At 34.1% G+C, this 18,879-nt stretch overlaps 5 protein-coding genes across 5 annotated transcripts; 4 read left to right on the plus strand and 1 right to left on the minus strand.

Moving 5' to 3' along the window:
* Positions 1-289: 289 nt before the first annotated feature.
* FG379_002576 (signal peptide containing) lies at positions 290-2,980 on the plus strand (the record flags this gene model as incomplete). The annotated part of the gene is made up of 1 exon (XM_067327906.1): positions 290-2,980. The coding sequence occupies one exon, from the start codon at positions 290-292 to the stop codon at positions 2,978-2,980; it is 2,691 nt and encodes an 896-aa protein (XP_067185111.1).
* Positions 2,981-3,803: 823 nt separating this feature from the next.
* FG379_002577 (mature-parasite-infected erythrocyte surface antigen) lies at positions 3,804-6,854 on the plus strand (the record flags this gene model as incomplete). The annotated part of the gene is made up of 1 exon (XM_067327907.1): positions 3,804-6,854. One exon carries the CDS (start codon positions 3,804-3,806, stop codon positions 6,852-6,854), a length of 3,051 nt encoding a protein of 1,016 aa, XP_067185112.1.
* Positions 6,855-7,770: 916 nt separating this feature from the next.
* On the minus strand, positions 7,771-10,628 carry FG379_002578 (uncharacterized protein; the record flags this gene model as incomplete). The annotated part of the gene is made up of 3 exons (XM_067327908.1): positions 7,771-8,066; positions 8,289-9,347; positions 9,518-10,628. The coding sequence occupies 3 exons, from the start codon at positions 10,626-10,628 to the stop codon at positions 7,771-7,773; spliced, it is 2,466 nt and encodes an 821-aa protein (XP_067185113.1).
* An 871-nt stretch (positions 10,629-11,499) lies between these two features.
* On the plus strand, positions 11,500-14,940 carry FG379_002579 (coiled coil; the record flags this gene model as incomplete). The annotated part of the gene is made up of 1 exon (XM_067327909.1): positions 11,500-14,940. The coding sequence occupies one exon, from the start codon at positions 11,500-11,502 to the stop codon at positions 14,938-14,940; it is 3,441 nt and encodes a 1,146-aa protein (XP_067185114.1).
* Positions 14,941-15,735: 795 nt separating this feature from the next.
* Positions 15,736-18,363, plus strand: FG379_002580 (uncharacterized protein; the record flags this gene model as incomplete). The annotated part of the gene is made up of 1 exon (XM_067327910.1): positions 15,736-18,363. The coding sequence occupies one exon, from the start codon at positions 15,736-15,738 to the stop codon at positions 18,361-18,363; it is 2,628 nt and encodes an 875-aa protein (XP_067185115.1).
* Positions 18,364-18,879: the final 516 nt, after the last annotated feature.

Raw genomic sequence — 18,879 nt, forward strand, 5'->3', positions numbered from 1 at the left:
ATGAGAGATATGAAATTGAATTAAAACTAGTCGATTATCTATTTACTTGTTTTACATTTCAAAATATTTTATTCTAATTGATTCTAAATATTTTTATGTCTCGTTGTTTGCCTGGAGTTTGGGCGGGTATATTGATCTAAAAACAAATTAGTAAGTTGTATGCAAAATAGAAGTAATCTAGGAAAAATAATTGAACACCTTTTTGTGTTACTTAAAAAAAGTAACTAATTCTAATGTAAATTAATATATTAAGTGTGAATATAACACATCATACATATAAGCAAATACAATGAGAATTAATTATGTGCTATTAACATTTATTGGTGTAGCATTCTTGTGGGCCAATGTCTGTTTAGGAAGTAATTTGGATTTACCACAAGCTTCCGGAGCATCTGGAAATTCAAACTCTGGGGGAAAAAATGAAAAAAAAAAAAAAAGTGGTGGTTTTTTGGGAAGATTAAAGAAATTATTTGGTGGTAAGCATAAACCAGAAGAGCCAGAAGAACTGGATTCAAGTTTTGGGGATATACCTAAACATCATTATGATCAATCAACTGAAAAAAGTTTATCTAGTAAAATTGATTTAGATTCTGAAGGAGTTGACTATGATGGGGAATACAAATCAGAAGATTTTGATGGTTCTAAATCAGACAGACCACTGGGACCATTTGGTGTTAGTGAGGATAGTGTCAGTGGTGAATATCCTCAGGCACAAGTTGAATCAGATCGATACGATGCAGACTCATCTGCTCCAACTCCAAAGTTACCTCTAGGTGATTATAAGGAAGAAACAACAGATTTATCAGATATGGGACGCTACAAATCAGAGGAGTTTCCTGTACCATCTGACATTGATTCAGAGCAAGCTGAAGAGTCGCAAAAGATTCCACTCGTTGGTGATAAAACTAGAGAAATGATAGAAAGTGGAGTTGATGATAGTACAAGACCTTTGGCTCAAGATCTACTTTCAATATACGATGAAAAAAGTGAAATTCCACCAAGAGGAGTTAGAATTTACCAAGAAGATACAGAGAAAGAGGGAAGTGAAGGTGGCAGCGGTTTTTCCAGTGAAATCCCACTATTAAATGGGTATCTTATATCTGAGGGAGGAAAAAGCGAAAAAAGTGAAGTATCTATGCCTGAAGAGAAGGCAGAGAAATCACTTCCCTCGATAAAATCTACAAAATATGACTCTGAGGCTTCAAAAGAAGATAATTCAGAGAGACCAACAAAAGAATCAGAAGAACATGTTTCTGAGGAATCACCTGAGAATTTACCACATTTGACAGAAAAATCATCGCATATTTCTGAAAAAACGAGCTCACAATTGGAAAATAGTAAACAAAAAAATAATCACTACGAATCGTCTTATGATAACATGATTGAAGAACTGGAAAATTCTGTTTCGGAATATATAAAAAGAAATGAAGAGTCATTTTCGGAATTACCACATGAAACATATGACAGACTAATTAAAGAGGCAATGGAAGGTGGTGAGTTGGCCGGATCTTTTGACAATTCAGCATCAAAAGAATCAGAAGATATATCTAAACCAGAGAGAAAATATAATGAACTATCAAAAACTGAAAAGAGTGATGGTTTGTATGAAGGGGGAATAAACCTTGATGACCATGGTGAAAAATATCCGACCGTAGCACAAAACAAGGAGAACGAAGATGAAATTTCTGAAGAAGATACTGTTAGTGATCAGTCATATTCAACAGGGGGTTCGAAAAAAGTATTTGAAGATATTAAGGAAGTAAATACGGAAAATGTAGATGATGAAAGTGAAAAGCTATCGGAAATGAGCGAGAAGCTGCAAGAGTCAGAAATAACAGAGAAAATGGGGGAGAGATCAAATAAAGGAATTCCAACTTCTGATAATTCCAGTAGTAAATTCAAAAAAATTAAAACTACATTTGATAGTCTCTTTGGACAAAGAAAACGCGATGTGGATGAAAGCAAAAGCTTCTTTGGAAACGAGAATGGTGAGAAAACAGGTGAAGGTTTCATAAATAACCTATTGGAGAATGAAATTAAAAGTGAACAAGAAACGGGTGATGAGGAAAATATAGGGAGTGAAGACAGAATAGGGAATGAAGGAAACTATGAAGATATGAAAGGCATTTCAGAGGACAAAACATCTGATGTTCATCAAGATGCTAATGGAAACAGAGTGAAAATGTTGATAGAACGTTTTGAAAACGAGAATAGAGTGAATAAACCATCTCTAATAACATCTCCAAGAAATAAACTAGGTTTCAGAGATACAGAAAAGAGTTCTCCTGAAAAAAGAAGCATTGATAATCTAATCAATTTTTTTGAATTGGAGAGTATCAAGAACAAGGAAGTCATGGGAACTCCATTGCCAAAGAAAAACACAAATAATTACCCGAAAGAGGTAGAATCTGCTGATATTAGCGAACAAAAACAGGAACAAACATTAGTTGAGAACTCAGACGGAGATAATAATCAACTCAAGGGTGGTCATTTTGACTCTAAGGAGTACAATATTGGTGATATCAGTTCAGAGACCACAAAACATTTAGGTAGTGATGAAATAAATGATTCTGATATGGAGGATATTGCTTCAAATTCATTTGATGCAAAATCGTATTCTACAGAACAGAGTAGCAATATTGATTCAGAAGTATCTGAAAAATCACCAAGTTTATCGAGTGAAGGCATAAATAGAAGATTATTTAATCTTTATTCAATCTTAGATGGTATTGAATACTCGGCGTTACCTTTTCCTGGTCGTACTTTTAATGATATGGCTGGTGGTATAGAATGGGCGTTAAGTCTAGGTAAAGCTGTCTGCGAAAAAAGTAAAGTACTATTCAATCCAATGTTGTATCCTACTTTAGACGGTGGTATTATAAAGTCTCCAACTAAAGATGAAAGACGCAAATTAATGCAGTCAATTGACGATATGATAACAGATGATATCTTAGATATTGTATCGAATAATGCTAGCTAAAGTACAGAAAAACTTTAATACTTATCCTCTTAACACAAGAGGAAGTTTACTTATCTTATTAATAGTACTATTATATTTTGCTAACAGAGTAATAACTAGTTTCATGGTCTTTACTGAAAGAATTGGTATTCTTTTGAGTATTGAATTGTTACATATTAATATAAAACGTTATAGCCATTTATAGTAGTTATATAATTTACTGTCACAAATATTAGCATTTAAAATATCCTTAGTTTTTTATCTGCTTGTATTGTCACTCTTGGTGTAAACACTAGGAAAAGTAGATGAAGCTGAAAGTGTAGTTAAAAATTATACTATTAATGCAAATTTGTATCGTCGTGTTACCTCCACGTCCCATGTTTAGACTGTTTTTTAGCCACTAATTTGAGTTTCATTGTTACGGATAGTTGTTAATAACTTAACACCTTGCTTGATTTTCAGGTGGGAAATTAAACTATTTTTTCATAAAGAGAAAGCATTCTCACTACATAATCAAATTTTATGGGTTGATGCTGTTGGAAAATTACAGACATTAGTTTTGTTCTTATAAAAAAAGGACTAGTAATTATAATGGTGGCAAATAGTGCATGCAAAATTAGTGGCGGGTAACACGGAATAGATCTAAAAAGAATTAATAATATTTAGTGGTCTTGGTAGAGGAAAAAAAGGACTTACATTGATTTTAATTTGAAAATAAGAAAAAAACAGTAAAAAAGGAACTAAATATTTAAATGTAAAACGAAAATACGAATACTAAGGAAATATTATAAAACAAGCAGGAAAAATCTTTGAACTTTATAGTTTGTTGGAGGAATGTGTTGTTATGAGTTTAGGAAAAAGAATTAGAATCTTTTTGTTGATTCAAATAGGCATAATTTGCGTTTTAATAAATTTTGTGACTGGTAATCAGGAGAATAACAAATATAGTAACCCTTTTACCGCAGAATTTGGTGATTTGAACAGGAAAGATGGGAGTGGTCGAATCACTGTAATACTTAAAAGACCAAATAAATTAGGAAATGCGGAAAATATTGGAATAACTGAGAGTGATTTAGAGGACTTAGGAGCTTTATCCAAGAAAACTTTGGACAAAATTGAGAAACACAAAAATAAGGGTTCTGAATCAGATGTTTCATCCATTTCTAGTGTCTCAACCTTCGGTTATGTTTTTGATAATCAAGGCTATGAAGTGGACTCTTTTGATGAAGAAAGTAATTCTGTAGAAGTGCCTCTTGATGAAACTAAAGTATCAGTTGAAGATGAAATAAATCAAGTAGAAGGGAATCAGGATGAAGAAGGTGATGAAGCCGAGAGTGGAAGTGGAAAATGTAGTGGTCTTGGAAAACTATTAGATGGAATAAAAATAGATGATGACACTGAAACTAATAAAGGCTCCAGTGATAAAAATGTCGGGATTAGAAGTAAAAAGCATACAGATGCAGGCCCATATGGAGGGTCTAAAATAAGGGATAGAGGTGAAGAGGAAAAAGCTTTAGGAGCAAGAGGTAGTTTAGTTTTGGAACAAGGAGGTGAAACAGATCGAAACTGTGAAGGAGACGGTGAGGAGGGTAAAAAAGCGAAAAAGAAAAAATTAAAAATGGGTTGTTTTCCTGATATGACAATTTTTAAGAGGAAAAAGAGTAAAAAGAGGGGGAAAAAAATGAAAGATGGAAAAAAAAAAATCAATCTATTAGAATTATCGAATGATCTTTATGCTGGAGATTCCGAGTTACAACTTGATGAAGTGCCGAGAAAAATCGTTGGACAAAATTTGGATGATAAAAACAAGAAAGGTGAAAGGAGTAGTGATAAAAGTGAAAGTGGAAAAACAAGAGAGGAAGAAGAGGGGAAAAGAGGGGAGAGTGTAAGAGGAGAAAGAACAGAAAGTGTGAGGAGAGGTGAAAGTGAAAAGGAAGAAGGGCATAAAAAGACAGTACTAGAAACAAATGAAGACATCGAGGAGGAAAAAACACATTCGTCAGAACCTTCCGAAAAATTCAAAGAGAGTAAAGACAAAAAAGAAACAGGAGAATCCGAAGAGGAATCATATTCTGAGTTTTCCACATCTTATGGTGAAGATGGCACATTTAAAAGGGAACCTCCTAAACCAAATAATGAAGTACTTGTAACATTACATGAAACTGGAATATTAGATGTAAATGATGATAAATATTATATAAAGCTTAGTGAAAATGAACCAAGAGTAGATTTTATTACGAACAAGTTAATTAGGGAATATGATTCCTCTGATGAAGAGAATGTGGGTGAGAGTTCAATATTTGGAGAGATAAGAAAAAAATTTTTGAAAAAAAAAAAAGAAAAAATGAGAAAACAAGAAAGAAATAAGGGAATTCCAGTGAGAATGTCTCCTACTGTACCAAAATACATAGATAAATTAGAAAAACCTCCGGTTGATCGAAATTATGAAAGCCATAGAATCGAGCAGGATCCTGGGTCCAAATCTAGTCAAAGATCAAGATCAGAATCAGGATCAAGATCAGAATCAGGATCAGGTTTAGGATCAGGATCAGGTTTAGGATCAGGATCAGGTTTAGGATCAGGATCAGGTTTAGGATCAAGATCAGGATCAGGATCAAGATCAGGATCAAAATCAAGTTTGAGTTCAGGAAAATCAGGTGGATCGCACTCGAAAGGAGGAAGAAAATCATCCCAATATTACGATATAGTGAGGCAATTACCAGAACATGAACGAGAAAAATATACTACAGGTAGTTTGAGAAAGAGTGATGAGGCAGCTAAAGAAATACAAAGTTTGAGAGATAAAGTTATACTTTCAAGACTTTTAGAAAAGGAAACTGAGAGTTCACAAATGGGTGAAGGAGAAAAATCTGCATTTCCAATACAGAATTCAATGGAGGCAATTATGCTAAAGGATGAATTGAAAAGACTAAAGAATGCGATAGGTAGCCATCGAAGGGATGCATATTTGTTATCTCAAGAATCGAAACAGAACGAAGAGATGGAAGCAAAATTAAAGTCCCAAGTTACTGAAAAGGAAGCTTTACAATTAGAGCTAGAACAATTATCAAAGGAAATTAATAAACTAAGTAATGAAGTCTCGAAAGTAAAGAATAAGGACAATTATAAAACAGTGGCAGGTACTAGAGACCGAGCAACAAGTCCTATCCCTGAACTTGTAGTATATGAGGATTCAGAAGGTACTGAAAGGTCAGATAAAGGAACAACTAAGAGAGATTGGGTTGGAGGAGGAACTGATAGAAGTGACGAAAATGAAGGTGAAGAAAGTGAGACCAGCAAAGGAAGTGAAAAAACAAATGGCGAAGTTGAAGAAAGTCTTTTGCTTGATGAAGATGCTGTAGTAATTGGTGTAGAGGGTAATACTCTTCAAACAGGGAGAGTCGTATTGGATCCTGAGAATGAAAATTACGGAAGATACTATGAGGAAGAAGATGATAATAATAAAGAAGGAACGGGTTTGATACCGGTAATTGAAAAATATGACGATATGATGGGAGTTGAACCGGTAGTGTTGGAGAAATTTGTGGATGATTCTTACCATGATTCAGAGGAGGGACTAATGCCTATAGAGGGAGTAATTCCAAAAATAGAGAATTTGCAGGCATTTGAGGAGGAAGGAAGATCATTATTACCTCCGAGCGATGAAAGTCAGGCAATTCAATTTGAGGAGGCATATTTGGCGAGGCATCCTGAATTGATAAATACAGATAATGTTTATCATGTTAAGGATGAAGAAATAAAGAGAGCTTTTGAAGGTGGAAAAAAGAAGAAAAGAGGTGATGCTATTGATAAAAAGAGAGAAAAGGGAGAACATATATTTGAATTTGTTGATTTTAATATGAATAGAAGTGAAATAGAGAGACTAAAGAGGTAAGTTGACTACTCAACTAGACACATATTCGGTGGATTGAACATATTGTAAATAATTATTTTTCTTCAATTTTTTTTTTTCAGGAATCCGTTTAAAACACCTGAAGAGAAGAAGAAGATACTTGGTATATTGCAGGCTAAGGAAGAGTTTGAAAAGCTTAAACGTGAGTCGAAGAGTGAGACACATAAACAAAAAGAGTTGTTATCATCCTCTTTGGAAGCTTCTTTAATTGATGATGAAGTTAGCACCTCTTCTGGGAGAGGTCCTCCGTTTTCAAAGAAAGGCGTAGAAATAATCACAGATAGTTCTTTATTTAACGGGGACTTTGAGGAAGCATCTGGATCTGAATCACATGCTACTTCTGAAAATACTGAATCAGAACAACCTGGTTTGACTAGAGAAGTACCTATATCTAGATTGCATGCCATTAAAAGGTCCGAAAAAGAAATTAAAAGAGAGAAGGTATATTCCAACCATGATTATTTTAAACAATGCGTTAAATGTAGAAACAATAGCGGCCAATTAAACCAAAGGTAAGTCATAAATTGATGGTGTAGAACTAAAAATTAATTAAATTTTTATCAAAAAAAGTGAATTATTAGAAAGTAGTCCTGTATATGAAAGTAATAGTTCACAGAAAAAAAAAAGAATTAGAAAAAAGAAGTAACTCAAGAATTAAAGAAGATACATATATTTGGTGTATGTAGAATATATTGTGAGAGTATTAATAGTAATCGAAGATAAGTACAAAAACTTATTTTGTTTTCTAATTTTTATTTTTGTTAATTTAAATATTTTTACTGAGGATGAGAGCAGTATATCATGAATTATTTGAATAAAAGTACATATACATATTAGAGATTTGTTTTAATCATTATTTAACAATTTTTCGCATTCTATTAGATTTATCATTTGCATGTCAATTTTGTAAAGCAGTCTCAGATAACAACCATTTTGAATTAAATATCCCATTTAGTGTTATTCTTTTGTCTGGATTTAATTTCAACATGGAAGAAATCAAATCCCTGATTTCAAATGGAACATTCTCATCTATAACCACCTCATTATCTATTATAGATGGTACTCTTCCAGAAAGTAAACAATGTAAAAATACACCTAAATTCCAAATGTCACTCTTTTCAAAATTTACTTGATGTTCACTTTCTCTATAGAAAAATCCTTGGTAAAATTCTGGGGGATTCAACCATCTATTGCCTGAATTTATTGCAAAATAGAATTTTAATTTTTTAAAATTAAAATTTACGAGTTAAAATGGTGTCATTTGATATTTATGTCAATGCAATAGTATTCTTGTGTCAAGCCTCAAACCTGTATAAACCACACTATGTCGACTACCTTTCTCACTTGAGCACAATAAGAACTGCTAGTGTGGTATAGTTTGTCTGATGCATAATACTATTGCAACTAACAACTTACCTGAAAAGAGCAATTCTCGTGAATTTGTTGATCTCCCCTTGAAGATGTAATTCAACTTGACGTGTAGATCGTCACTTGTCTTTTCATGGTTACAAATTAAAGAATTATACAGTGAATTCGTATGCAACGTTTTCACATTCACTTCATCATATACATTATCCAATTTAAATAGATAAGTCTCTTTAGACGGAATTGTAAAAAATTTTTTCTTATTTTGAATCATGTCATGGATTTTTCTAATAGAGTTATCGTCATTGTTACCTGCTATGTTGATTTGTTCCGAGTTCTCCCAATATTTGGATAACTCACTATTTATATTAACCTTGTTTGAACACAATCTCTTTCTATTAAATATATTTCTACCCTTTGATAATATTAAGCGTGTTAATGTATTTCCATTTTTGTCCAAATACGTTTCATCAAGAGAATGTGACATTTTTACAGATTCTGGACGCAAATATATGCCACTTATATTCTTGTTATGAAGATACTTATATGCATCTAACACTTGGGAAAATATAACTTTCGCTCCATTGACTGTGTATATTCTATTCAATTTTCCTTTATTGCCTTTACTTATTGATGGAGCTAAATACGTTTCTGTGTTGCTATCCCAATTCATACACGAATGTGGCAAATATTCCATTACAAATGTTGTGTATGGAAACGTTTCACAGTGAAATACCTCATTTATTCTTAAAATATTTTTGTGAAACTTAAATTGAGATTGCGTAAGCAACTCTCTAAATATTACATCATGGGAACTTGGATTCAAACAAAATTTATTAAATATTGAACCCAATAATGAGTCCTTTTTTACGAATAACAACTCAAAAAGTGGTGGGTACTCTGAAATTAATTTACTTTCACCATTAAAATGAGTTTGCCAAATATATTCACCAATTTGTGTTATGCTCGAATTATCGTATGGATTATAATGTGCTTTTGAGTTGCTTACAAGACGATACTCATTTATACATTTGTGTGGTCTCCAAACTACTGAGCCATAATGATTCTCATTCCATAATAAAGCCGATGAAATTCTTGTTTCTAAGTCACCTGAAGAAGAGAATGATTAGTTTGGTTTATTTTTATTTGTTCATTTATCGTTTCGTTAGTATTGTCATTTGATTTAAATAAAAGAGAAAAAATAAAAATGTAAATTGATAAAAAAATAAAAAAGTATATTAATTATGAGTTTAAAATATTCAATTATTTTTTTACTATACCTGAAAATTTTTTCTTCCAAGAACTTTTTAAAGGACTTCCTCCCCAACCCACATGTAATCCAGTCATAGGACTTAATTCAAAACTTTCTTCGCCATCTAATACAGTTGCTATACTCTCAGTGTCAAAATCATAATTGCTGTCAAATCTCTTGTCAATGATTGGAAGCCCTATTTTACTTTCTAATGCGCTTTTATTCTTTATTTGCTTCTTGATACAACTAATTGGTGACTTTGCAGTCTTAACCTGCCTTTTGTTCACTACTTTCGGGCTTGATGACTTATTCTTTGTGCCACTCAATCCTTTCTTATTTTTATTCACTTTGACTATATTCATATTTATTCTCGATTTTAGGGTGTTGCTGCTACTATTATTACCTTTCACTTTCTTACCCACTATGTTTTCATCACCAAAAGCTATTTTACGCTTTTTCTTTGTTGTATCCACTAAGGCAGCTGATCTTTTATGTCCAATGCATTTTGACGAACATTCTTTCGGATGCGGCGGATATAACGAAGCTTCATCAAAAGGCCAATCTCTTTTTGGGGAAGGTGACCTTCTGTATGCTGGTCTTATTGAAACCCCTCTCAAACACCTTGTTGGATGTGGGCTGTGATGACGAACTGAAGATGCTGAACATGGGCGTGAAGAACTCGATCTTAAGTGAAGTGATGGTGATAGGGACGTGTTCCTATTAACTCTTTCCGAATTAGTTTTCACTTTTTGTTTACTTGTATCCGAAATGCCTATTATTGATGTGCGTGACTTTTCTCTTGGGTGTGGTGGATACAATAAAGCTTCATCAAAGGGCCAGTCTTTTCTCGGAGAAGGTGATCTTTTGTATGTTGCTCTCGTTGAAACTCCTCTCAGGCATTTTGTTGGATGTAAATTATGGTGGTGGTGGTTGTTATTATTGCCATTGTGTGTGATAGCATGTTGACTGCCATTACTCTTGCTATTGGTGCCTTTATTCTGAATGTTTGAATTTTTGACTGGTGTTACAGAACGTCCTCTCGTGCTTGATGGATTATTCTCGTTCTTTCTCTTTGTTGTATTGCATTTTATTTTGCTTCCCTTCACAATCACTTCTTTGTTTGAATTATTTGCTCTCATTTGTTCGTGGTAATAAATAAATCACCTTTCTCGTTCTTATATACAGCAATTTGTTTGTTTACTAGTTGAAAATGTAAAACAAAGTCTAAAATCTACAGTCTCTGGCGAAGTAAAATTAAAGTTCGAACTGGACAATTCAAACACAAATTAATATAAACTACCTAGCTAGAGGTGTAAGAACATTGAAAAAAAATAGCAAGGGTAGGTCAGGAACTAATTTTCATGAAAAGCATACAAGATGAAAAAATCACATAGATGACATCAGGATGGGTTAGGCACAGTTTTCCATAAACGTACACCGTCAGAACTCATTTATGCATTCAAGTTGCTTGCTCATAACTCAAAAAGTGCCTGCATGAGTAATTACTATACCATATTAATGTCCTGATATACCGGTCTAACCATACCACTAACCTGTGTTTCCAAAGAAGAATAATCAACATTTTACACATTTTCCAAAAAAATGCATCAGATAACTATAGGTTATGTATTTGGAAATATGAACAATAAAATCGAAGGTTTATTCTAGCTTTAATATAAATATTTATTATTAGTCATTTACGCGAATATTATATTTTTGTCTATGTATATAGCCTATATATCAGTTGACAATATAAATATACAACTCCAATACCATATATATATGGACACCTTAAATTTAATTTTACTGCTTTATATTTGTCTACAACTTAGCGTTGGTACCTATTAATATTAAGAGAAATGAAGACAAAACATATTTTTACCGCCACGAAGTGGTTATTTTCCTATTTATTAGTAGAAAAATAATTGTACCGAGCTTATTTGATTTAGAGGGAAGAAAATCAACGAAAAATCAATTTCAGAGGAGGATAAAAAATTCAGGATATTGATAATGAATATGTTTCTCATTGTTAGAAAAACACTTGCAATACTCTTTAGTTTTGCATTAGTCTCTGTCTCCTCGAATAGTCTTGAAGCCCTAGTTGGTTCTATTACTACCGGAGACGGAGTAACATTTCCGTACATTGAGTCAAAAATTCTTGTTCAGAATGTGGAAAGGACGGTTTTGTTCGTTTCTAGTGATGTATGTGAAGAATGTATTAAAGCTGCAGAACTAAGATGTGGGGTACTTAACGAGATGAATGCTTCTTGTGTCGTTTACTTATTAGTAAACAATGAATTGAACTTGCTTACGTTGGTTCCGGTGGAAGATTCTAAAGTTGATGGGTTAATGCGCCCCGTTAATTCTAATTACAAATATGTTTTTCGTGTCAATTCGAGCATTGATAGCTTCATAGCTCAAGGCGAAACATCGGGATTGAAAGAAAAGCTTCGTGAAATTGAATCTTTGGTGAATAATGCGAACGATAAGCCCAAATTGATTTATTTAGTGTTTAGTGAGAATGGAGTTGAAACTCAATGTGTGTATCTTGGAGATGGAAGAATATCAAAGTTGGGTGGTAGATCGAATTACTATGCATTTTTGTACAGTGGACATAGTAACAAAGTAAATGCTCTTTCAAGGACAGAATTGAGAGTTATAGAACAAGCTAGAAGAAGATTTATTGAAATGTTGGGAGAACTATCCGAGGAAAGCCTTGGTGAAGAGAGAGTTAAGGAGCTTGCTGCGAGACTTAGAACTTTGGATCTTGTTATTAAAGATGCTGAGGGTTGCAGTGGATGTGGTAGACTTGGCTCAACGTGCAAGAGATGCCCAAGTGTTGTATCTTTCGAAGTTGAACAAGTTTACTATAATTTGGCAAGGGCGAATTCTAGGTACAGCATTTCTATTGAAAGCCGTCTTTCTAGGTTTACAGAAAGAACATCGGTTGCTTCCTTGTTTGTTGCAAGTGATGCCGCTGATAGATTGCCAAATTTCGATAATTCAATTAAAATTAATGGAATTGGTGATATCAACTCTCAGAGCGAATTATCTTTCAGACTTGGCCCCAACTGTTCAGATCTTTCAGAGAAAGATTTAGAATTAGTTGAAAAAATTATTGCATCGTTTAGTTCTTATTTCAGTTTTGGACCCAAGCAAGATTTCGACGAGATATGTATTGCAGTCTCTAAGATGTCAAAGCTAGAAAACACAAACAAAAATAACGACTCCGAGGAACCATCCACCTATTCCATTGATAGTTGTATTATATCTATGGCTCTCTCCCTGGGAAATTTTTATCCAGAATTCATTTCCGAATTCGGAACATTGAGTCCGGAAAATGAAAGTAAGTTAATCGATCTTTGTTCAAATGTTTTAGGGGAAGAAAGTTTAGAGATTAGTTTGCCTCTTCCTCGTTACAGTTTGTCTGGTTCGTTTAGGTCTCCGACAGGTGGGAAGTTGAATGCCGCAGTTTTGCTTTTGAAGTCAGTTTCAGAAGAAGCAGTTGTGTCATCTATTTTGGGGGAAGGTAAATGCTCATATGAAGATCTTTTTAATGGTGGCTGGAAGTTCGAAAGAAAACTCAGGGTTTGGACACGTGTTACGAATGGTAAGGTGCCCATACCAATTATGGTTCGTTTTGGTTTAACAATTGATGGCAAACTTGCCGCATTCTCAATGGAAGAAAGGGACATTATTGGGCATCAGAAGGGAGTTGACGTTCTTTTAACAGACCCCGAATATTGCACATCACACTCAAGTGTTATTGGCGATGAGTGCACGTCCTCGTCAGACATTGATAACCTCAGAGTTACCACTTCTAAGTTTAGAGAGAATGCTCTCGCTGAATTGGAGCAAGCGAGAAAAAATGCTGAGCTAGCAGAACGAAACTCGAAGAGAGCCTCTAGAATTGCTGCAGAAGCTATTGTCCGTTGTGAAGAAGCAACAGAAGACGAGGTCAGAGCCATTGAATTGGCGGATATCGCAACTAAGCTTAGAGAATATCATGACAAAAAACGTGTATTTACTGAGAGAGCTGTTGAATTGGCTAATCTAGAGGAGAGGTTGACAGTCGCTACTGAAAGGAGAGCAGATGCATCGTTGTTGGTGGCGGACGCGTTGGAAAAAGCAACAGAGGCTGAGGCTAGGCGTAGGAAGGCCTCGTTGGATGCCAGGGATGCGGCTATGAAAGCAACAGAGAAAATCAGGAATGCCTTGGAGGTTCAGAGACAACTTAAGTCTAAATTGAGTGAAAAAACTAAACTGAAGTCTGCATATGATTCTGCAGTTGTGGCGGAGGAACGCTTAAAAGCTATTTATGCAGAGGCTCAAGAATCACTCAGAAAGATTATCGAAGAAGAAAAGGAGGCTTCTGAAAAATATTCAAGGGAAATGGCCTTGCTTTTGGAAGAGGAAAGCCGCTTGAAGAAGCTTATTAAAGAAAGCTCTGCTCAACGCAAGAGCTTGTTGGTTAAATTGGCAGACTTTAACGCAATAATTAGTGCCAAGTATGATGAATCTATTATAACCAGGGAGAAGTTAGCAGAGAATATTAGGGCTAGAAGGGATGATTTGAAGACCAGGAAAGCTGAACTTGATGCGGTTCTTAAGCTTTCTGGAGAGAAATCAACAGAGTTAATGACGGTCTCGTCCACCATTGACGAGTATGAAAAAGTTCTCTCGGAAATGAGACATTTAGCTAGAAAGAATGAAAATGCCTTAGTTGACTCTTCCAAGTACAACGAAATGACTGTTAAACTTGACGGACTAAAGAACGTCTTTGAGTCATTAACGAAGAGACTTGAAACCTTAGCATCAACCCAAAAGGAGATGGATGAGATAATAAAGACCAAAGAAAAGGAACTAGATATACTGGTTTCCGGAATGGAGGCTGTTGAAGATAGAATCTCCAGATATGAATATCTAAAGGTCAAGATTGAGGAGAAATCAAGGGAGGCTGCTGAACTTTTCGCAAAAGAGGCAATTCTTTCTGAGAAGCTTTTGGAAATCGAAAGAACACGAAAGAGGAAGACACTTGAGCTTGAAAAGTTGGCTGCCGTCCAAACTTCCGCAAAGTCTGATATATCTTCAACATTAGCTGCCAGAGGTGCGGCTCTAGGTACAGTGAGGGCCTCATTGAAAGAAATTGGGGAGGCGAGGAAGGAAAATGAAGCGTTGACCAAGGAATTTAGAAACAAATTCATTAAGTCATCAGAGGAGGTTGAAGAATCTATGGCTGAGCTTGAGGAAATGGAGAAACTGGTATGTAGTGCCATCAACGAAGAGGAATGTAAAGGAAAAGATCTTAGGAAGAAGGTAGAGTCTGCGAACTCATTAAGAGAGGAAGAGCTGGTGGCTCTCTCAATCTATGATGATATTTCCTCTGCAGAAGAGCCAGAACCTCCTAAAACACCAGTTATTCCGAAATACAAATTAGAGGAAACTGAGTAAACTCTCTATATTAATGAATGTTACTTATATGTTATATTTGTAGATACATAAATTGGATAATATGGGATCTTGGATGGTAATATGTAGTCATTTATATGGTTATTACGATATTAAACCAGTCACTAAAAATTTAAGAAAGAAAAGAATAAAAAAGCGAGAATTACTTTGGTCTGATTTTTTAACTGCTGATAGTGATATTTTTGGATTTGTAATTTATTTTTGTTTTCTTTCAATTATTGTGTGGCACTATCATGAATTTTGTAGGCTAAAAGGCATTAGGACATTCATTAGAGGAGTTTGCATTAGTGACAGGTATATTTGGGTGTTTATTAGTATCTTGGAGTTCCAAGCAGTATTAGTGTTTTCTTTTTTATATTAATATCACAATAAAATTAGTAGCAGTAGTAACTTATTATTAAGATTTCCCTTTTTTCAAGAACTTAGCATTTTTAACTGTAAATATGCATTTACTTTGTAGTACTAGTTGAATGAATCATGTATCTATTAGTGACTCAGATTTATGAATAGAGGGTAACTAGGAGTAGAGAGGAGAAAGTAAATAGTCATTCTCGTGATTTCGTAGACAATGCTAACTGCAAGCAAAACTGGCGCCACAGCATTTTTTCTTTTTAAAAGATCATTTATTTTGTACTTTAGGAAATATATTTGTGAAATACTTGAACAGAATAAAATAGTCATAAGGTAGTTATAATGCTTACTAGAAGTGGAAGTATAAACTGTTGAGGAGTTATGTACAGTTTTGAATTCCTTTGTTCCATTTTAGAATGTGTGCTAATGGAGGTTTTCTGTGGCTTTTGGAAAACATGTTTAATAAAAAGATTATTTGGAGTAAGGAAGGCATGTGAAAGGATAACAGTTTCATCAAGAATAAGAGGAGGGTATATGCGCGAAGTTTTGATGATAACGACTATATCGTTAATTTTCGTAATTTTTGTAAAAGGGATGGATTTGGATGGAGAGAAAAGCAAAGTTAGCGCCGAATTAAAGGGCGATGTAGAAAATATAGGAAAAAATGTCATATTTACAGAAAAATTTTATTTGAAACATCTGCCCGAGGTCCTGGAAAAAGATGAGAGTTTGGAAGATCTGAACGTTATGGAGAGTGGAGATGTTAGTGTATTGCCGGATGATGATTTATTCTCTCCAGATTTGAATGCTAGAACAACAACACGTTATTCAATGGAATTAGAGAAAGAAAAAGATGAGAAAGAATCGATTAAAACTGGTGCTTATCCAGTGCATGCTGAACTTTCATATATTGATGATGAGGATATAGATTACGATTATAAAAACACTGATGATATAGGAAAAGATGTTGTAAGAAAGTCTCAAGTAACTGAAAAAGATAAAGAGCCTGGAGAAGATGAACAAAAGAGACTTCTTGAATATGACACTGAGGAAAATAGAAAGTTGCTTAAGTTGAGAAAAAAACGCGGATACAAAGATATAGCTTTTGGACCACAGGCTGAGCATTTGACCATGACAGATATATTTGGTGAAACAGGAAATGAGTCGAGAGACCCTTTAATGAAAAAGTACGGGCTAGAGTCTTATGGATTTGATGAGGATATGGAGAATTTGGAGGAAGCATGGGGTTCTGTTGTATTCCCATCTAAATTTAGGGATAAAAAGGTTTGGGGTTATGATAAAGAAGGCAGACCAATATATTCAGAAAAGAATTGGATTAAAGCATTGTTAAGTGGAAAAGTAGAAGCGGACCGTAAACTAGCTGGAATAGGTGCAAGTGGCAAACCAGATAGTAAAAAACTTGAATATAGTTTTCCACAAAAATATTATGGTGTTGATGGATTTTTGGATAGTCTTGGAATATGTAGTATGAAGTCTTTGTTAGATAAATATAAGAGTTATATTGACAATTTAGGCAAAGGAAGGAAAACTACTAATCACGGGTTTGGATCATTTAATAAACGTAAAAACAAAAAGAATAAAGGACCTGAGATAGATAGACCGGATATTGATTTGAATAAGAGGCATCTTGGACAAGATAAGCAAACAAATTGGAAATTAAGGTATAATATGATGGAAAAAGAAGAGGCGGATAAGTTAGCGAACGATTTAGAGGGTGTGGAGGATTTAAAGGGAGTTATAGAGGTGCTTAACTTGAAAAACCCGTCAACAGAAAGAAGAGATGCTGAAGCGGTGTTTAGGGAGTATTACACATCTGAGGGAAAGTATAAGGAGAACATTAATGACTCATCTGACAATGTTATAACACTAGATGTTGAATTGGCACTTCCGACCATTAATAAATCCAAAAGTAAAAAAAAAACATTATGTGGTTGGAGAGAGGCATTATTTGATCAAGCAATTGATAACTTGGGCAAATATGATCCAAGAGCAAAGAAGTACGGAACACAGAGAGGAAATGATGAGATAAAAGGTATTCCTCCAAGTAGAATAATAACAAATTTGTCTAGTGAAGCATTGAGAAGACCCGAAACGCACCATACCTTTTATAATGCCTATAAGGGAATGAAAAATCTTTTTTTTAACCGTCTGGAAAAGAAATACAGGCAATATGTTTCTGAATTAGTAGAATTAAGATCTAAAGACCCAACATATAACGAAATGATGAATTTGGCCAATGTATATGAAAATCGTCAGGAATGGCTAAAGATATTTCATAACCCATGGTTGTTTATTCCAAAAGGCATAGTTTTTTCGGAGGAGGTAACGAAAGAGCAATATAAGCCATCTGATGAGAATGAATATGAGAAAGAGTTATTGGCTTTAGAATTAGATTCAATACCAACAAGAAATATTGATATATTTATGGAGCAACATTTAAAGGGTGATGTATTGTTTCCAGATGAAGTTGAGTCACAGGAACAAAAAGAAGCCATGTTTAGGAAGATTATGAAGGAGACAGCAATATATAATGAGAAGCAAGACTATAAGCTTCCACATAGAGCTAAAAGGTCTAAAAACAGATTACCTATGAGTGGCTCATACAATCCAACTGAAGCTATTAGGAAGAAGGAGGAATTAAATAAAAAAACATTATTAACAGTTAAAGGTCGTGTGGTCGCCACTCCGACTGAGAAACAAATGATAAAGGTATTTGAAAAAGATGCGAAGAAAACAATGGAATCCAAAACCGGTAAAAGAGAGTTAGACAGGAAGGTTGTAAATAGTATTATATATAATTCTGATAAAGAAGGGCCAGATGATGTTCGGAAAACCTTCACTTTTGGAACTAAAGTTAAAAAACAATCTGGTTTTAGTGGTGAAGAACATCTTAATGATGAACACATTTACAAGGATGAAGGTAGGGGCCCTAGAAATATAGAACCTCCCTTTTCGACCACTGCTGTTTCCGTCATTAGACCAAGACAAAAAACAGCATTTGACCAAATTTCAAAAAATTCTGAAAGTAGTTAATGAAATATTAATAATGATAATAATATGATCAACATACATAGTGGGTATATTAGTTAAAGAATTAAAACCTAACGCTCTCATACATATTAGTACCAAATATCATAAAACATCAAAACAAGATGGAAAGGTGAATGATATCTAACGTACATACACAATGTTTGGAACATGCATACTCGTGAATTGTGTACGTACAATGTGATATACTTGTGTGTTATGAAATTAGATACAGGAAAAGGTATAAACAAAATCAGGTAATAATCGCAATTGATGTTTCGGTGAAAAAAGAAACATTTCGGCAATTTAATTAAACTAGATAATTAATATTTGGATTATGAGTTTGAAATGGAGGCCGAGTAATATAGTAAGGTAACATTTTTTCTTTTAACAAGTTGAGAATTGTCTTATTCTTTTATTCCACATTATTGTCAGTACTTTTATCGGTTAGTTTTAGTGTGTGAATTTTCAGAACTATATTTTCGAGTCTGAATATTCGGTTATGGTTGGATTGATCTCTAT

The sequence above is a fragment of the Cryptosporidium bovis genome, assembly GCF_009768925.1.
Source record: "Cryptosporidium bovis isolate 45015 chromosome Unknown contig_37, whole genome shotgun sequence".
Lineage (NCBI taxonomy): Eukaryota > Apicomplexa > Conoidasida > Eucoccidiorida > Cryptosporidiidae > Cryptosporidium > Cryptosporidium bovis.